This window comes from Pseudophryne corroboree, chromosome 2, assembly GCF_028390025.1.
Source record: "Pseudophryne corroboree isolate aPseCor3 chromosome 2, aPseCor3.hap2, whole genome shotgun sequence".
NCBI classification, from domain to species: Eukaryota; Metazoa; Chordata; class Amphibia; order Anura; family Myobatrachidae; genus Pseudophryne; species Pseudophryne corroboree.
In genome coordinates this window covers 638,019,360-638,040,345 of record NC_086445.1, presented here as the reverse complement: position 1 = coordinate 638,040,345, position 20,986 = coordinate 638,019,360, and the positions used below count along the sequence as shown (strand labels likewise).

General features: G+C 45.7%; 1 protein-coding gene across 2 annotated transcripts in view; it reads right to left on the bottom strand.

Moving 5' to 3' along the window:
- Positions 1-20,986, bottom strand: part of LOC135041525 (cadherin EGF LAG seven-pass G-type receptor 2-like) — a 407,444-nt gene that overhangs the window by 298,424 nt on the left and 88,034 nt on the right. For both annotated transcript variants that reach the window (XM_063954943.1, XM_063954944.1), the window contains exons 3-5: positions 12,995-13,379; positions 12,252-12,474; positions 11,190-11,305 (exon numbers count right to left, since the gene is read on the bottom strand). In XM_063954943.1, the coding sequence (XP_063811013.1) occupies positions 11,190-11,305; positions 12,252-12,474; positions 12,995-13,379 (724 nt within the window). The remainder of the gene's footprint in view (positions 1-11,189; positions 11,306-12,251; positions 12,475-12,994; positions 13,380-20,986) is intronic.

The window sequence follows — 20,986 nt, the reverse complement described above, 5'->3', positions numbered from 1 at the left end:
ATACGTAATATGTCTTTGACAGCCACAATCATATATTGAATACTCTTAGCCAATTTAGGATCTAATCTAGAATCAGCATAATCGGCACCGGTATCAGAGTCCGTGTCGGTATCTGTGTCATCTAACTGGTCAACACCACGTTTAAGTGACCCTTGTAATAAAGCGTCATCTACTGATCTCTTCCAAATCTGCAGTTGAGAATCAGACTCAGTAAACTTTTGATTTAATAGAGTAACATTAGCATTTAAAGCATTTGAAGCAGTTAACCAATCAGCAGTCGGCGGTGCCGACAGGACCCCGAAAACATTTGGTGTCCCCAATAAATCATCCCCCTGAGAGGAAAATTATGCCTCAGACATGTTGTCTCCCTAACAGCACCCAAAAGAAAGCCTGTGAGGGAACAAAAGGAAAGGAGCCAGCTCACACCCCAGCGCCAAAGTGCAGGTCTGAAAAACACCCTCAAGTGTCACAGAGCTGCAGCGCTATAATATGTATGTAAATAATCTGCCCCCCTCGTTTTATAGCCCCTGGTACTTGCTGCTGTGAGGAAGGACCAGCGCTGCTGCTTGGAGGAGGAATGGCGCCGAGTGAGCCTGGAGGAAGAAGCCCCGACCCCAACATGGCGCGCTTCTTCCCGCTTATTTTTACATGTTTATCCTGGCGGGGGTTTGCGGGCAGTGCCAGGGCACTGTACAGATATGCCAGCCTTATTTATGAGGTATTTTTAGCTCCCCAGGGTGCCCCCCCCAGCGCCCTGCACCCAGCGGTGTGTACAGTCGGGGAGCCTGGGGCGCACTGAGCAAATCATGCTGCGCGGTACCTCTATATGCCATCTTTGTTGAAGAGAAGATGTCTTTTCCTCACATACTCACCTGTCTTCTGACTTCTGGCTTGAAGAGGGGGGACTGCAAGCTGTGGGAGCGAGCATCCAGGAGAGCCCGGCGTTCATCTCCCCTCAGGAGCTGAAGGCATCCTGTCAGCAGCAGCAGAGCCCTGAAACTCATTAGAAGTGGGTCTAGACTGCTCTCCCCTCTTTCTCACGAAGCAGGGAGTCTGCAGCCAGCAGATCTCCCCAAAATAAAAAACCTAACATTAAGTCTTTTCAGGTAAACTCTAAGAGCTCTGCCGAGTGCCTCCATCTCGCAGGGCACATTTTCTAAACTGAGTCTGGGGAGGGATATAGAGGGAGGAGCCAGGTCACTCCCCCTTTGAAAGTCTTAAAGTGCCCATGTCTCCTGCGGATCCGTCTATATCCCATGGTTCTTTTGGTGTCCCCAACATCCTCAAGGACGTAATAGAAAATACTCATTATGGGGTAATATTCCCAGTGATACACAAGTTATGGTAATCCACAGATAATTAGTTTACCTGCAAGTGTACAGTCACAAATTGTATAGGTTGTAGCATGAATAAAGTTAAGCATACATATCCAAATACTCAGAAAGAAGCATCGACAGTGTTACTACAAATGTTGACAATGTGCAAGTACCATACAAAAGATTTCCAGGGACTGTGGGGTTTATTTACTAATATTCGTGTTTTTGCCGTTTTGAAGGGTGTTTGATCTCGAATGGTATCGGGTGCATTTTACTGCAACTTTTTGAATCCTGATACGATCATTCACTAAGCTGCCGAGTTTTGCACATTCGTTTTTTCCGATGTCGATGTGATTCGTAATATCAGGCAGTGTTTTACGGGAGTGATGAGTAAAACACTGCCTGACAAAACACAAGGAATCCCGGCCGGATCTGTGAGATCCGTGCAGGGCTTCATTGTGTACCTTAAAAAGTTCATTAAAGTCTTAAAAAAGTTAGAAAAAATTGCGTGGGGTCCCCCCTCCTAAGCATAACCAGCCTCGGGCTCTTTGAGCCGGTCCTGGTTGAAAAAATATGGGGTAAAAAATGACAGGGGTTCCCCCATATTTAATCAACCAGCACCGGGCTCTGCGCCTGGTCCTGGTTCCAAAAATACGGGGGACAAAAAGCGTAGGGGTCCCCCGTATTTTTGAAACCAGCACCGGGCTCTACTTGCTGGGGAGATAATGCCACAGCCGGGGGACACTTTGATATCGGTCCCTGCGGCCGTGCCATTAAAACCCCAACTAGTCACCCCTGGCCGGGGTACCCTGGAGGAGTGGGGACCCCTTCAATCAAGGGGTCCCCCCCTCCAGCCACCCAAGGGCCAGGGGTGAAGCCCGAGGCTGTCCCCCCCATCCAAGGGCGGCGGATGGGGGGCTGATAGCCTTGTTTACAAAATGTGAATATTGTTTTTAGTAGCAGTACTACAAGTCCCAGCAAGCCTCCCCCGCAAGCTGGTACTTGGAGAACCACAAATACCAGCATGCGGTGGAAAACCGGGCCCGCTGGTACCTGTAGTAGTACTACTAAAAAAATACCCCAATAAAAACAGGACACACACACCGTGAAAGTACAACTTTATTACATACATGCACACCAACATACACACATACTTACCTATGTACCCACGAGGCTCGGTCCTCTTCTCCATGCAGAATCCTAGGGGTACCTGTGTAAAAAATTATACTCACATAATCCAGGGTACCTTCTGTTCTTTGTATAATCCACGTACTTGGCAAAATAATAAAACGGAAACCCGACCACGCACTGAAAGGGGCCCCATGTTTACACGTGGGACCCCTTTCCCCGACTGCCAGGACCCCCCCTGACTCGTGTCAAAGAGGGTCCCTTCAGCCAAGCAGGGAGCGCCACGTCGTGGCACTCTCCTGATTGGCTGTGTACTCCTGTAGTGTCTGTCAGGCAGCACACGGCACAGATACAATGTAGCGCCTATGCGCTCCATTGTAGCCAATGGTGGGAACTTTGCGGTCAGCGGTGAGGTTACTTTCGGTCAACCGCTGACCGCTAAGTTCCCACCATTGGCTACAATGGAGCGCATAGGCGCTACATTGTATCTGTGCCGTGTGCTGCCTGACAGACACTACAGGAGCACACAGCCAATCAGGAGAGTGCCACGACGTGGCGCTCCCTGATTGGCTGAAGGGACCCTCTTTGACACGAGTCAGGGGGGGTCCTGGCAGTCGGGGAAAGGGGTCCCATGTGTAAACATGGGGCCCCTTTCAGTGCGTGGTCGGGTTTCCGTTTTATTATTTTGCCAAGTACGTGGATTATACAAAGAACAGAAGGTACCCTGGATTATGTGAGTATAATTTTTTACACAGGTACCCCTAGGATTCTACATGGAGAAGAGGACCGAGCCTCGTGGGAACATAGGGAAGTATGTGTGTATGTTGGTGTGCATGTATGTAATAAAGTTGTACTTTCACGGTGTGTGTGTCCTGTTTTTATTGGGGTATTTTTTTAGTAGTAGTACTACAGGTACCAGCGGGCCCGGTTTTCCACCGCATGCTGGTACTTGTGGTTCTCCAAGTACCAGCTTGCGGGGGAAGCTTGCTGGGACTTGTAGTACTGCTACTAAAAACAATATTCACATTTTGTAAACAAGGCTATCAGCCCCCCATCCGCCGCCCTTGGATGGGGGGGACAGCCTCAGGCTTCACCCCTGGCCCTTGGGTGGCTGGAGGGGGGGACCCCTTGATTGAAGGGGTCCCCACTCCTCCAGGGTACCCCGGCCAGGGGTGACTAGTTGGGGTTTTAATGGCACGGCCGCAGGGACCGATATCAAAGTGTCCCCCGGCTGTGGCATTATCTCCCCAGCTAGTGGAGCCCGGTGCTGGTTTCAAAAATACGGGGGACCCCTACGCTTTTTGTCCCCCGTAATTTTGGAACCAGGACCAGAGCCCGGTGCTGGTTGATTAAATATGGGGGAACCCCTGTCATTTTTCCCCCCATATTTTTTCAACCAGGACCGGCTCAAAGAGCACGAGGCTGGTTATGCTTAGGAGGGGGGACCCCACACAATTTTTTTTTCAGATTTTACACTAAACAGACCCTTTCCCATAGATAACCATGCACAGATCTCACTGATCCGTATATGGTTATCCAAACTCGACTGGAAAAAGCAGGTCTATTTTTATGCTGCTTTTTTTAACGAATCGAAAAAAAACAGACCCGCACTTGAGCACTCAGAAACTAACACCCAAATACGAATGAATAGTGAATTCCCGTATTCTATGAAATAACAGCCGCGTTTGACCGACGGTCTATTCATTCGTATTTCGGAACGTTGTCATTAAAACCATTACGAATAGACCAGACACTGCCGAGATTGTGCCCGGATTGGGACTTAGAAAAAAAAACACAAATCGGCCAAACTCGGATTTTTAGTAAATACTGGCCTGTGTCCTCAAAACCTATCAACTGCATATGACAGCGTGACCAAGGTAAGTGCATTTAGTGCACCCTCCAAATACTACTTTACAAGTTGCACAGCATATCATATAATGGCTGCAAGAGAATCATGCAGTCATCTGACAGCAAAGTAGACACTCTTCAGGGGTCTTAATACAATCATGAATAACTTATACAAAGCAGTTGTATAAATAAAACTTTGATATCAAGCTCAGAGATCTGTGTATAAAGATAGTTATGAAACATACATGCACTAGTGTGTTTAAAAGCACTCACTGTCCATTCCGTGCTGACGGACACATGGTCAAAAGCAGATCCTTGCTTCACACTAGTGCATGTGTGCTTCATAACTATCTTTGTACAAAGATCTCTGAGCTTGATAGCACATGTTTTTTTATACAACTGCTTTCTATGGGTTATTCATGTATGTTTTAAGAACCCTGCAGAGTGCCCACTTTGTTATCAGATGACTGCATGATTCTCTTGCAGCCATTATATGGGGATCAGTATGATATCCCGGCTGACGTGATCCCGGCGCCATGATCTCAACAGCCGGAATACCGACGGCGAGCACAACGTGTCCCCTCACAGGCTCGCTGCGCTTGCCACGCTTCAGGCACAGTTAGATTCCCCCCCGGGTGGTGGCGTGGACCACCACCCAAGTGGGGATTTTGGTCGGCGGTCGGGATTTCGTCCAGCTGGTCGGGATTCCGACTGCCAGTATTTGACCGGCTGTTGGGATCCGGTCTCGGTCTCCTCACAGCCGGGATCTTGACAACCGGCAAATGACTGCCTCTCATTATATGATATGCTGTGCAACTTGTAAAGTAGTGCAATTTATCACCCTCCACGGCATGATGAATCTAGGCAATAGCCTGTTACATGGCATTTAGAAAGCTGACTGGCTGGTCATTTATCACTCTTTATTCGTCTACACTATATCACTTTTTAAGGCTTAATACATTTGGGCCCAAATCACTTAAGGCACAAGGGTAGATGCAGTATGAGCTTTGTTCATCCTGGTGAAGAACTGTACCTCTTTGCTGAAGCTCTGGCAGCTTAACAGTGAACAATTTAACTTTGATTTGAGATTAAAAGAGGTGTGCTGCGCTATTTTGTTGAATACTCTCTCTCTCTACTGGTATTTTTCCTTCACTCTTCAAGCATGCAGTGATTACTCCCATTTAAAAAAAACAAAATTCTGACCCTAATGCTCTCTCAAACTACCGCCCTATCTCTCAGCTCCCTTGTCTCTCTAAGCTACTTGAGAGACTTGCCTACACTCGACTCACACACTTTCTTAACTCATACACTTTGTTGGACCCACTTCAGTCAGGCTTCCGTTCCCAACATTCCACAGAGACGGCACTGACTAAAGTGGTTAATGATTTGGTCACTACGAAGTCTAAAGGCCACTACTCACTACTTATTCTTCTAGACCTATCTGCTGCATTTGACACTGTAGACCACTCTCTTCTCATACAGACACTACAATCCCTAGGTCTTAAAGACACAGCCCTTTCTTGGTTCCTATCGTACCTATCTAATCGCTCCTTCAGTGTTCGCTTCTCTGAATCTACCTCCTCTTCGCTACCTCTTTCAGTTGGAGTACCGCAAGGCTCAGTCTTGGGTCCTCTGCTTTTCTCTATCTATACCTCATCTCTTGGTAAACTAATCAGCTCTTTTGATTTTCAGTATCATCTGTACGCAGATGATACTCAAGTCTACCTATCCTCCCCTGACTTGTCCCTATCTGTACTGGACCGTGTCACTGAATGCCTTTCTGCCATCTCATCCTGGATGACATCTCGCCACCTCAAACTTAATATTTCAAAGACAGAGTTAATTATATTTCCACCCGCCAATAGTAGGTACCAACCTGATATCTCTATCACTGTTGAAAACTCGACTATCTACCCTACCCCACAAGCTCGCTGCCTAGGTGTCATCCTTGACTCTAATCTGTCCTTTGTTCCCCACATTCAATCTGTCTCAAGATCATGTTACATGCATCTAAAAAACATATCCAAAATACGACCATACCTTACACAAGACACTGCTAAAACTCTAATCCACGCTCTCATTATCTCCCGCATTGATTATTGCAATAGTCTCCTAACTGGTCTTCCCAAAACGAGACTCTCACCACTACAATCCATTCTGAATGCAGCTGCGAGGCTTATCTTCCTCGCTAGACGTTCATCGTCTGCAGATCCCCTCTGTCAGTCCCTCCATTGGTTACCTGTACTCTACCGCATTCAATATAAAATACTTTTACTCACACACAAGGCCATTAACCAAACTGCACCAACATACATCACTTCGCTTATCACAAAATATCTCCCAACCCGACCTCTTCGCTCTTCACAAGACCTGCGTCTCTCATCCACACTCATTACTCGCTCCCACTCACGACTGCAGGACTTTCATCGGGCTGCACCCACTCTGTGGAATGCCCTACCACGCACAATAAGACTCTCCTCTAGTCTCCAAACCTTCAAGCGTTCCCTCAAAACTCACCTCTTTAGGCAAGCGTATCAAATTCCTGAACCGCCCACATAACTTTCATAAACCTTCCTATCAAATTACATCCACTCTGTACAGTCCACACATATCCTCACATGTCTTTTCATTCTATGCAATAGATAGCACCTTTCCTTGTGTACATATGCCTATTTCCCTATAGATTGTAAGCTTGCGAGCAGGGCCTTCCTACCTCTATGACTGTTATCACCCAGTTTGTTATTGTTATTTCAAATTGTAAAGCGCAACGGAATTTGCTGCGCTATATAAGAAACTGTTAATAAATAATAAAATAAATAATACTACCATGGTTATTACAGAAAGCGAGGATGGGGAATGTTTCCAGTCTTTCCTGTATCCCTCTGCACACTGGGGTGCAAGGTAACTAACTGATGTATCCAGCCAGCAGCTGATTTCTATAAACAAGGCCACAAGCTGTAACTTGAACAATGTTGGTCAGTAGTAAAAAGTAGCTCAGATTGACAATTAACCAAATGGGTCAATGTGCTGCACTACAGGGCGCGATGAGGGTGATCACATACCTATCCCGTCGCTGTAACTGCTTTCGTGTAGCAGCTGGTCTCTCTCCTCACTCCTTTAAACGTTAAAGTCAGCCTATCATAGGTTTGATTCCGAAACTAAGCGTATTATTTTTTTTACTAGTCTGCATTGTGGTTTGTGGCTCTATACTATGTAATACATATGTCTTTTAACAACATTAGTCAAGTCTTCTGTTGGACTTATTAGTGAAACCCAATAGACAGCTTTCTTTTCTTTTTTGTTTCCTCATATATTGAATGTATATGTCTTATAACAATATTATGAGAGTATTCAAATTACTTGTTTGTGACACACCATAGAACATTTCCTTTTTATTACATTGGATATTGTAGCTTATTGAAAAAGGGGGGAAGAAACAATGGTGCGCTTGAATTAAAATATGTACTGTTTATAATAATAGTAGGTGTCCGCTTCTACTCACTGCTGAAATCAGTAAACAAAGAGTCTGCTTTAATTTAAATACAAGTTTTTTACTCCAATTAATTGACACACATACATATATAAATAAACTTAAAATCTGTATGTTCCACACACTCTAATAGAGGACAGATAGTATCCGCTGGCACTGTAAGGGATTGGCAGCAACAGTGTAATTGTATTCTTAATAGCAACAATGTATTTATGTGACACTAAACAGACTCATCCAATCTGTTACATCCAATTGTGTCACATCAATATGTATCAAGGCTGTAACAACTGCCAACAAACTGTATCACAAGTCTCTCAGATCCTCCTGCTACTGGCGTCCCAGTGCAGAGGAGTGCTGCTGTATTCTTACCCGAACCTGCGGGAATGTCCAGTGTTAAGATGCACGCACCCAGAGAGATACAAGTCCTGTACAGCTTCCAAAGGTAGCGCCTACCGCCGGTAAATAGTTGTTAATTTCAGTCCTGGCGGGCAAGTAGATTGGTATGGCTCCAAAATGCCGCTTGCAGTGTGACCGCTGGAGATAGCACACTCTCAGGTCCTGGCAAGCGGACAGCGGGAGCTCCGGTCAGCGTCTCAGATAGGAACGCTGAAAACAGCACGTGTGGATACTTCCGTCAGTGTGTGGTCAGACAGACAGGGAGATGACGTCAACGCGTTTCGTCCCGTCACAGCTCGGGACTTCCTCAAGACTAGTCTGCTATCTCCAGCGGTCACACTGCAAGCGGCATTTTGGAGCCATACCAATCTACTTGCCCGCCAGGACTGAAATTAACAACTATTTACCGGCGGTAGGCGCTACCTTTGGAAGCTGTACAGGACTTGTATCTCTCTGGGTGCGTGCATCTTAACACTGGATATTCCCGCAGGTTCGGGTAAGAATACAGCAGCACTCCTCTGCACTGGGACGCCAGTAGCAGGAGGATCTGAGAGACTTGTGATACAGTTTGTTGGCAGTTGTTACAGCCTTGATACATATTGATGTGACACAATTGGATGTAACAGATTGGATGAGTCTGTTTAGTGTCACATAAATACATTGTTGCTATTAAGAATACAATTACACTGTTGCTGCCAATCCCTTACAGTGCCAGCGGATACTATCTGTCCTCTATTAGAGTGTGTGGAACATACAGATTTGAAGTTTATTTATATATGTATGTGTGTCAATTAATTGGAGTAAAAAACTTGTATTTAAATTAAAGCAGACTCTTTGTTTACGGATTTCAGCAGTGAGTAGAAGCGGACACCTACTATTATTATAAACAGTACATATTTTAATTCAAGCGCACCATTGTTTCTTCCCCCCTTTTTTTCTAAAACTTTTTGAGGATTTAGCTAATCCTTTTTAATGTGTGCAGCTGAAGTTCAATTGAACATAATTGGTCTAATTGCGCCGGGAGTCGGGGTGTGAAAAACACCTCTTGTGTTTATTGTAGCTTATTTACTTGACTTTATCATAAATGTTAAGATGATCATGTGCAGGCTGGATAGCTCGGCCGTCGGGCGCCCCAGTGGCAGGGGGGAGGTGATGGGGGGAGTTAAGTGTCTTCACTTCCCCCGTCACCCGGCTCCATAGCAGTGCATGCTAATATGGACGAGATTGTCCAAATTGGCCTGCATGCATAAGCGATGGGGCACCAACGATGAACGAGCACGGGGCCACGCATCGTTCATCGTTGGTGCTTCCACACTGAACGAGTTCTCGTTCATTAATGAACGAGAACGTTCATATCGTTCAGTGTGTAGGGCCCATAAGTCATCTTGTCCAGGCTTCAGGCGCTTGACACGGATTTCTTCTATACCGGGATAGATGCCTTGTTGTACCGTTATCACGAATGCTTAGACAAGTATGGGGACTATGTGGAAAAATAATCTGTACTAAGATCATACATATATGTATGAGTTGAATAAATTTACTCAATAAGGTCTTGTTACTTTATTTATTGTATCACCCTCACATATAGCATGTATTTGCACTAGCCCTATTCTTGCTTCAAAATATCCATCTGAAATCTGATGGACCCTGTGTATGTACAATTCTGTATAGTCGAAAATTCCTACTGCAAACCCACAACTCTTAGTAAAAGTGTAAATGTACAGTTGTCACTCAGTTGTATCCGTTCATTTACAAGTGTAGATGCAGTTGAGGAGTGCTTGACCCTGAATCACCTGTAGCTGCTTAATAAACCACTTGACTGACGATTTATTTAGCCAAAAACCGCTCAAAAATTGTCGGGTTTTTTTTTATGAGTGAATTAGGTGAAGAACATGAATTTAACCCTATCCCAAATGACTTTCGTTGAAAAAAAAAAAAAAAAAGAAAGACAAAAAAAATACTAAAAAATAAATAAAATTAAATATATTTTTCAAACATCAAAACATCGACTGGGAACATTGCGACCATCGGAACATCGCGGCTTTCATTTTGAAAGCCGGACCAGAATCCAGGTACATAGGGGGGGTTAATTTACACTCCCCAGCGGCTGCCATTGTCTGCAGCCGCTGGAGGGGGATATCCTGCCGTGCTGACCGATCAGCAGTGATCAGCAGCACAGCAATCAGTAAAGAGTGCAGGGAGGCAGAGGGACCTTCCGGTCCCCCTGACAGCAGCAGCGGAGGGAAGTTTCCCTAACCTGCCGCTGCTAACACTGTTTATCTGACTGGTTGCATCCTGTGCGACCAGGTCAGATAGAGCACTTGCAGGCATGGTCGCATCTGATGCGACCATGCCAGGCAAGTGGTTAAAATTAGTTAAAGTTGCTCAGCTAGGACATGTGCAGGGCTAAAAATTGCAAGACTCATCCACAAAATGGATGATCAAGTCCTTCATCTGTAAATTATTAAGACTGGACCTGTTTCAAGATTTACCATTACAAGTCTGCGCTGTACATGCATCACTTTTCACTATTGTTGTGGAAATATATATAGAATGACACCCCAGTCATAGAGTGATAAACCTTGTCTTCACAGATGTATGCGTTTTCCTGTATGTACAGCGGGATAGCAAACTATGGTTAAATCATTCTAATCAATGTGAACACCATACACATGCTCAACAATAAGGCAGTTCAAGAATGGATGACGCAACCCCAAAAAAGGAAGGAGCTGAAGAGAATGTACAACACAAGGGAAAGCCCATGAGTCTACAGTACGTCAGTCAAATTTGCATTCTTGCTAAAAGTGCAGTAAAAAGTGCAGTTATTCTAGGTACTTCAGGAATCAGAATCTTAAGAGCAACATTGCAATTTACGGATTGCTATTCATGCTCTTTCTGCTCTTAGTGGGGTGTAGTTTCACTTTGTAAGTCCTTCCTCAATATTCTAAAATAATTCCCCGCTAAACCAGTCTATAAGGTGAAGAAAAGAATTTACAAAATGATGTTGTTACCTGCAGAAAAAGTCAGCTGAACTTGTTCATCTTTCACTTCCAAGACAATGAAGTCATGTTTCCCATTAAACCTTCCATTATACATAAGAAGTCCATTCTGCTCCCGGGTGGCAAAGCTGAGTAGAAAGGTGGAAACAGAAGGTTTATTTTGTACAAGTTGTTTACTAAATGTTTTTTTCCATATATGTAACATTAATAGCACATGAAAATGGTGAATTAAAGGCAAGTCTGTAGTTCATTAGCTTTACCATCATGCTAAGAGACATGAGTGTAGTACAGATGGTGTAATGCTTAGTATTACTGCCGCACAGCACTGAAGTCATGGGACAGATTCCCACCATGGCTCTAAGTGTGTGGAGTTTGTATATTCTCCCTGTACTTGTGTGGGTTCCTCCAGGTACTGCAGTTTCCTCCCACAATCCAAAAATATACTGGTAGATTAATTGGCTCCAGTCAAAAAATGAGCGCTAGTGTATAAGTACGTACATGTGATTAGGGGAGACTAGATGGACCAAGTGTTTCTTATCTGCTGTCAAATTCTATGTTTCTATGTCATAAATGGAAAGTAATTAAACATTTATATCAGCTATGAGTGGTGCAAGAGAGTTCCTACAACCCACACCACTGAGTAAAGTAATATTTATAAAGTACTTGTGTGTAATGGTTTATTCAGTTGTTTAATCATGTCAACAATGCGTATACAGCACAAACAAACATTTTAACATTTGCAAAGGAAGAACGTTATATCTACGATTTCTGTTTAAAAAAAAAAAAGGGTAATTCCAAAATATTGGGGAAAAATCAATTACATGCAAATGGCGTCGTAAGCTGTTTTGGTGGCTTTGTGTGATACATGTCACAGGTTGATTTCTTGAGTTATGTCCCGAAGTAGGTGCAGTGTAAATGAATTGGCCCGTGACATTCAACAACAAATAAAAAAAAAAAATGAGATTTAAGTACCCTGTCTATATCAACAGTGCAAATAATCTCTAGACACAGTGACAATGCTATCACTTTATAGGCCTCTGCAAAATCTACGTGTCTTATGATATTTTCCCTCACCTAAGTGACAATGTGAAATGGAACCTTTGTCTCAAGCCCCGGAATGTAAGGAATGATTCTCCATCGAAAGTTCGTGTGGTGACCGTGCAGTATGGTGCTTCATATTCCTCAGAAGGGCACTCACAGTGAAAGCCTCCCACCAGCAAATTAACACATGCTGCCCCGTTCCTGCAGAGCCCTGCAGAGCAACGTGCAGTGCTCAATGAAATCTCACAATGTGGACCTGGAAGATGGAGAAAGTAAAACTGTATTGAAGTATTTTAATGTATACAGTACAAAACAGTACATGATTGAGTAATAAAAATATGGAACAATAACAGATAAGGTGAATATAATGGGAGAGGAAACAGCTTTTAGCTGTGCAGAGAAAATCGCTCCAAAATTGGCAGAATTGAAAATTAATACATTTCCAAATAAATTAGAAAGTTTGTGGAAAACCTTAAGGAATTTATGGAGCCATCACATTCATGACAAAATAGACCTTTAGTAAGTCTCACTTAAGACTACATTACTCAGAATATAAATCAAAGAGCGGTAGTGGTAAATGGGACACACTGCTAGAGGACACTTTATGGCAGGAGATGTTTCTGCATCTGTATGAAATCACAGAAATAATTTTTTTTGCCCTTTTTTTATTACAAATCAACAACCTATGTTATGTATATTACATATCCATGCATATATCCCTTTGTATTTTCACACTTAAAAACCTGCTGAATTAGCCACTAATAGCTCTTTCTTACCTGTATAATCATCTTGGCACTGACAAGTGTAGCCACCTTCATGACTCCGACAGATGCCATGTTGTCCACATGGCCCTGTGTAACATAAGTCTACCTCTGTTTCACAATAGTCACCAGCAAAACCTGTTGGACATCGGCAGCGCAGCCCACCCACAGGCAAAATAGGACGGAACAGTAAAGTATCTGAGGCTAAGAAGGGAGCAGAACTGTCAAATCGTAAGGCAGACACACACAACATGTAGTTAGGGCAGGGCTCACGAAGACACACATTGTCATCAAAGGGTAACACCTTCTGCTGTGCCAATGTAGCCAACAAAGTGCGGTTCAGATACAAAAGCTCACGTAATGTTTCGGACGGAAGATAAGCCCCTTCAGGACCTTGGACCTGCAATAGCAAATAAATACATTAGATTTTATAATTGCACAATAAAGTGGACACAATAGGAAAATATCACTGATAAAAGGGAAAAGAGGTTTCACTTATCAACATAATGCCCATACTGCCCAATCCTAATATTCACTAAATTATATTTAGAAAAGATACTTGCCTACAGTATTTCTACATTGTCCCAAGAATTTCAATCCTCATCAGATTGCTATTGCTGCTATATAAATAGTATTTATTTCTGTGACATAGTTATGGAAAAACGAGTTTTATGGTAAGAACTTACCTTTGGTAAAACTCTTTCTGCGAGGTACACTTGGCTCCACAAGGTTTGGACAATGGGGTGTAGAGTAGGATCTTGATCCGAGGCACCAACAGGCTCAAAGCTTTGACTGTTCCCAGAATGCACAGCGCCGCCTCCTCTATAACCCCGCCTATCTGCACAGGAGCTCAGTTTTTAGTTAACCAGCCCAATGCAGTAGCAGGAAAAGAGAGGACAACGGTTAGTAGCCACATACACCACACTCTCACGACAAGAGAAGTGTCAGCGGCTAATGCCATACCAACCCGAAGAAGCTAAGTGCGTCAGGGTGGGCGCCTTGTGGAGCCCAGTGTACCTTGCAGAAAGGGTTACAAAGGTAAGTTCTTACCATAAAACTCGTTTTCTGCTGCAGGGTACACTGGGCTCCACAAGGATTGGACACTGAGGATGTCCTAAAGCAGTTCCTCATAGGAGGGGACGCACTGTAGCGGGCACAAGAACCCGGCGTCCAAAGGAAGCATCCTGGGAAACGGCAGTATCGAAGGTATAGAACCTTATGAACATGTTCCCTGAGGACCATGTAGCCGCCTTGCACAATTGATCAAGGGTCGCACCACGTTGGGCCACCCAAGAAGGTCCAACAGACCGAGTAGAATGGGCCGTGATGTGAGCAGGAGCTGACAGACCAGCCCTCACATAAGCATGTGCAATCACCATTCTAATCCATCTGGCCAGGGTCTGCTTGTGAGCAGGCCAGCCACGTTTGTGAAATCCAAACAAAACAAAGAGAGAATCAGATTTTCGAATAGAAGCAGTTCTCTTCACATAGATACGGAGAGCCCGTACCACATCCAAAGACCTCTCTTTGGGAGACAAATCAGGAGAGACAAAGGCCGGAACCACAATCTCCTGATTAAGGTGGAACGAAGAAACCACCTTAGGTAAATATCTGGGACGAGTCCTAAGAACCGCCCGCTCACGGTGAAAAATCAGATATGGGGAACTACAAGACAAGGCACCCAGATCCGACACTCTTTTAGCAGAGGCAATAGCCTGCAAGAACACCACCTTAAGGGAAAGCCACTTAAGGTCGGCTGAACCAAGGGGTTCAAATGGAGGCTCCTGCAACGCCTCCAAAACCACCGACCAGTCCCAAGGAGCCACAGGCGGGACATAGGGAGGTTGGATACGCAACACACCCTGAGTGAAAGTATGAACATTAGGCAAAGTCGCAATTTTTCTCTGAAACCACACCGACAAGGCAGAAATATGAACCTTGAGAGAAGCCAGACGCAGGCCTAAATCTAGGCCTTGCTGCAGAAAAGCCAAAAGTTTGGCTGTACTAAACTTGGAAGCGTCATAAATGTTAGATGCGCACCAAACAAAGTAGGAATGCCAGACCCTATGATAAAACCGAGCGGAAGCCGGTTTACGGGCCCGCAACATACTTTTAATGACCTCTTCAGAAAAACCCTTAGCCCTCAAGACGGAAGCTTCAAGAGCCACGCCGTCAAAGATAGCCGGGCTAGGTTCTGGTAAACACAGGGGCCCTGAACAAGGAGGTCTGAGCGTTGTGGAAGTAGAAGTGGACAGTCCAACGATAGGCCTTGCAGGTCTGAGAACCAGTGCCGTCTGGGCCAAGCCGGAGCTATGAGAAGCAGATTTCCTCTTTCTTGCTTGAACTTCCGAATTACCCTGGGCAGGAGCGACACCGGAGGGAACACGTACGGCAGCCGAAACCTCCACGGCACTGCCAGCGCATCCATGAATGCTGCTCGAGGATCCCTTGTTCTTGCTCCGAAGACCAGAGCCTTGTGATTGTGTCGAGACGCCATCAGATCTACATCTGGAAGACCCCACTTTTCCACTTGGAGTTGAAACACTTCTGGATGGAGGCCCCACTCGCCGGCATGCACGTCCTGACGACTGAGAAAGTCCGCTTCCCAATTCAGGACTCCCGGAATGAATATTGCCGATATGGCCGGTAGATGGCGTTCCGCCCAACGTAGAATCCGTGAGACTTCCTTCATTGCCAAACGGCTTCGAGTGCCGCCTTGATGATTTATGCAAGCCACTGTGGTGGCGTTGTCTGACTGTACTTGAACAGGACGGTTCTGAATTAAATGCTGGGCCAGGTTCAACACATTGAAGATCGCCCGCAATTCCAGAATGTTGATCGAGAGGAAAGATTCCTCCTTGGTCCACCAACCCTGAAGGAAGTGTTGCTCCATCACCGCTCCCCAACCTCTTAGACTGGCATCTGTCATCAACAGGACCCAGTTGGATATCCAGAAGGGACGACCCCTGCACAATTGTTGGTCCCGGAGCCACCAAAGTAGCGACAGACGGACCTCCGGAGTCAATGAGATCTGATCCGGTGAGGCAGGCCGTCCCACTTGGCTAGAACCAGCCTCTGGAGGGGGCGAAAATGGAATTGAGCATACTCCACCATGTTGAAAGCTGATACCATGAGGCCCAGCACCTGCATTGCCGAATGTATCGACACTTGCGGACGAGAAAGGAAGCAACGAATCCTGTCCTGAAGCTTCAGGACTTTCTCCTGAGACAAGAACAACCTCTGGTTGTGAGTGTCCAATAGCGCTCCCAGGTGCACCATGCTCTGAGCAGGGACCAGGGAGGATTTCTTCCAGTTGATGAGCCACCCGTGGGCTTGTAGAAACCGTATATAGATGACGTAGGAGAAGTTCTGGGGAATTTGCCAGGATTAACAAGTCGTCCAGATACGGCAGTATCCTGACCCCATGACGGCGGAGTACCACCGTCATCACCGCCATTACTTTGGTGAAGACTCGCGGAGCCGTTGTTAAACCAAAAGGTAACGCCCGAAACTGGTAATGGAGGTTGCCAATAGCAAACCTCAGGTATTGCTGATGTGACGCTGCTATAGGAATATGCAGGTAAGCATCCTGTATGTCCAAGGAGACCATGTAGTCCCCAGGTTCCAAGGCCAGAACTATAGAACGAAGGGTTTCCATACGGAACTTGGAAACCTTCACAAACTTGTTCAATGCCTTGAGGTTGAGAATGGGACGGGAAAACCCATTTGGTTTCGGGACTAGAAACAGCGGAGAATAGTACCCCCGGCCCCTCTGAGCAAGAGGCACATGTACTACAACTCCGGTATCCGGGAGGGTCTGTACCACCGAATGCAGAGTGTTTGCCTTTGTCTGGTCAGACGGGACGTCTGTCTGGCAAAATCGATAAGGGGGTCGGTTTTTGAAGGCTATGGCGTAACCTCGAGTGACGACTTCCCGTACCCAGGCATCTGAAGTGGTTTTCAACCATTCATGGGTATACCCTAGAAGCCGGCCCCCCACCCTGGGATCCCCCAGGGGGAGGCTTGCCCCGTCATGCAGCAGGCTTATCGGTCTTGGAAGCTGGCTGACGGGCAGCCCAGGCTCTTTTGGGCTTCGGCTTACCAGGTTTGGAAGTGCGGGCCTGCTTGTGGTACGCCTGACCTTTCGCTTTACCTGAAGGACGAAAGGGGCGAAAGGACGTACCTTTAGCTTTCGACACAGAGGGAACGGTATTTGGCAGACAGGCAGTTTTGGCAGTAGCCAAGTCAGCCACTATCTTATTTAAGTCCTTCCCAAACAGAATATCTCCCTTGAAAGGGAGTACCTCCAAGGTTTTTCTAGAGTCCAGATCCACAGACCAGGATCTCAGCCACAATATCCGGCGAGCCAGGACTGACGTAGTAGAGGCCTTGGCTGCTAGGATACCGGCATCAGAAGCCACCTCTTTAATATAGCGAGAAGCTGTGACAATATATGACAAGCATTGTCTAGCATGGTCAGAGGATATTTCAGCTTCTAACTCCAAGGCCCATGCTTCAATAGCCTCGGCAGCCCATGTAGCTGCAAGAGTGGGCCTTTGCGCAGCACCCGTGAGGGTGTAAAACGCTTTTAGACAACCCTTCACACGTTTATCTGTAGGCTCTTTTAGAGACGTGACGGTAGTGACAGGTAGAGCTGAGGAAACCACCATCCTAGCCACATGCAAGTCCACTGGAGGAGGCGTTTCCCAATTCTTAGACAGCTCTGGTGCGAGGTGATAGCAAGTCAGCATCTTCTTTTGAGGCACAAACTTCGTACCCGGGTTTTCCCAGGGTTCCTGACGTATATCCACTAGGTGGTCAGAGTGAGGTAAAACTTGTTTAACCACCTTATGACGCTTGAACCTATCTGGTTTCTTAGGAGGGACGGATGGCTCGGGATCATCCGTAATCTGTAGAATTAATTTAATAGCCTCCAAAAGATCAGGAACATCCACATGTGAACTACCCTCCCCATCAGCCGTATCTGAGTCAGAACCTGTGGGGTCAGTGTACGTGCCGTCTTCATCAGACGAGGTGTCAGTGACAGCAGTGGATTGTGAGGAGACAAGCGCTCGCTTAGAGGACCCCTTGGACTTAGGCGATCGTTGGTCAGACTTTTTAGTAGTCCAGGACTGGTTCAACTTCTTCAATTGAGCAGATAAATCGTCCGCCCACGGCGGGTTAGCTGTAGGGACCACATACGGGTGTACCGGCATTGGGGGTCCCATAGGGGGTGTTAGTTTATGAACTAGCGTATGCAGAAGCATGGAAAAAGCGGCCCACGGTGGGTCAGAATGTGCCTCCGCTGCCGCATTCCCACTGGGGGGCAAGGAGCCCCCAGAACCAGAGCCCACAGCTGCTATATTCTCCTCATATGGGTCTGTGGCTTCAGCAACACCTGTAGTGTGTTCAGCCCCAGAACAGTTACCCTCAGAAGCAGACATGATATACTTGCAGTATGAGGCAACACAGTAAAATTATCAGCAGCACTATACTTCTAAACCCAAACCCCTGCACAGTGTAGTCAGTACTAGCAGAGATAAAGGAGAGATATGGTGACTAAAATCACAGAGAAAAATACGTAATACAGTATATCTTTGTGAAAATCCTATATTAGATAAAACCTGACGCACCAAGACCCCTCAGGTTATAGAATATAGGGATAGCAAGTTGAGTGAAAGACACGAAATGGACAACACTCAGCTATCAAATGCACACACAGAAAGTCACAGTTTGTACAATGCAGAGGTTATTACTGACAATAATACTGCACTGGACTAGCTTATATATATATAGCTATGTAGTCAATAGATATAACACTACACAGTAAGAACTGGATGTATATCACAGGGTAATTATACTATAAAACCCTGAATAAATGCACTCTTTCTTAACTATCACTGTCTAAAAGGGCAGGTAGAATACTTAAGTGTCATGTAAAGGCACAGCGCTGACAACCAGGCGGCTTTACATAGGAGGATTTGCCCAAGCAGTCCCAGGAACAGTGAGCTGAGGGATAATGGCGCCGCAGACACTGACAGGGAGTGAGGGAAAGACAGAAATGCAGCTCCAGGGCAGGAACACTTGCTGGAAATGGCGCCCTGGGGCTGGGGGAGGGGCTTCAGGTCTAAGCCTTATCCCCCTGCTGGCAAAACCACCGAGTACTGTGGGCGATATAACACCGGTTTATAGAGAAAATCTGACCTGCGCCCATGCCCTGGTGATCTAGTAGGATCGCCTGTACTGCCACAGTGTCCACCGCCAGCGGGCGCGGCCCGCCTCCCACTGACCGCGCCGGATCGCGATAAAGACCGGGTCCCGCAAGCGGGACCCACTCACCACCTCCCGAAGCGCGGCCACGCGATCCTGGAGAGCCCCAGCCGTGTGTGTCTAACGTGAAGAAAACCGGAGCCTCCGCTGTAGGTACCCGGCAACCAGGGCTCGGGAGTGTACAGTGCCGCTGGGGGAGAGCTGGAGCTGCAGCAGTGAATGTCTTCTGACATTTACCACCGCTGTTGCCCTTGAAGTCTTCACTTTTTCTTCATAAAAAGCTTTTCTTAGGGCTGCCTAGAGCAGCCCCTCTGTTAAGTGCCTGCTTACTGCAGCACCAACTTACAAAACTGAGCTCCTGTGCAGGTAGGCGGGGTTATAGAGGAGGCGGCGCTGTGCATTCTGGGAACAGTCAAAGCTTTGAGCCTGTTGGTGCCTCGGATCAAGATCCTACTCTACACCCCATTGTCCAATCCTTGTGGAGCCCAGTGTACCCCGCAGCAGAAAGAGGCAATTATTTCTTTTTTGTCTTTCTGCATTTTGGAATGGTGTAAAGATTGCCTTTCAAGTTAATAGACCCAATTGCAAATGTTAAATTGTAATAAATGGGACAGAGAGCTCTGAAATAAGTATGTATCATGTAATCAGACCTCCTTACAGTGCTTCTTCTCTAACGAACGATAACAATACTGGTCACCAGAGGTTGAAGTTGTATCTGTACATCGGTCCTCTATGGAATCTGGACACTGCCCACTTGCAGGTAAAAGTTAGATTGCATACCTTGTTATGTATAGGTATAGATGTAACTGGCCAGTAATTCAAATCCCCAACAGATTATTCGCTTGCCATTTTGTAACCTTTCATACATGCAGCTAGATACTTTTGGTTTATGAGGCAGAACTATGGCTCTTACAAGTATGGCAGCAGGTACAGATGTGTCCACTTAAATCTAGCCTCCCTGCACATCAAACAGCCCTTCTAGTCATGCCATGCTGTGGCATGACTTGGTAGCGCCAAGCAACCTTTTGTGTGACTTATTACATTAAAACGTGTCTTCCTCGCAAAATGATGTGAATAGGACGCACAAGCAGCATTTTATATACAGGAAATGTTGAACACAGAATATAGGCAAGCCGAATATCATTTTAATCAGCATAGTCTGCCTGTGCATCTTATTCACATAGCGATGTAAATAAGACGCATTTTCTGCAAAAAGATGTCCAACACTAATGGAGTTGCATGGGACCTGTCAGCTCATTCACGCCAGGCATCTCCCTCTGTGTGGCGTATTGAGGACACATCTGTATGCTGCTGATAAAATGCAGCATTTTAATGAATAAACTGCCAATCCTTTGGCACCCCAAAAAAAAATGTAATTGCCCCCATGGGGTTTAATGTAAAGTTGGTTGCATGTTTTATGCCACAAATTGCACTTTTATGTATTGCGCATCCATAAATAATTCTTATGCATTTATGTCTATATACAGACGTGATTTCATATAGGATTGCTGCAGTCGCACCATGCAGCCCTTCTTAGGGTGGCAGGTCCTGTGTAATTCTTCTTGTACCGAGCATCTTTTTCACCCAAATGTGCATCTTATTCACAATGTGATTGCAACAAAACTGCTTCACAATACTGTACTAACTGAGTCTGAATCTGAAAACAAAGTGTTACAATGCAGCAGCCATGGCTTTTTTTCACACCAAGTTCCATTGTACTTCGTATACAGATTCAGA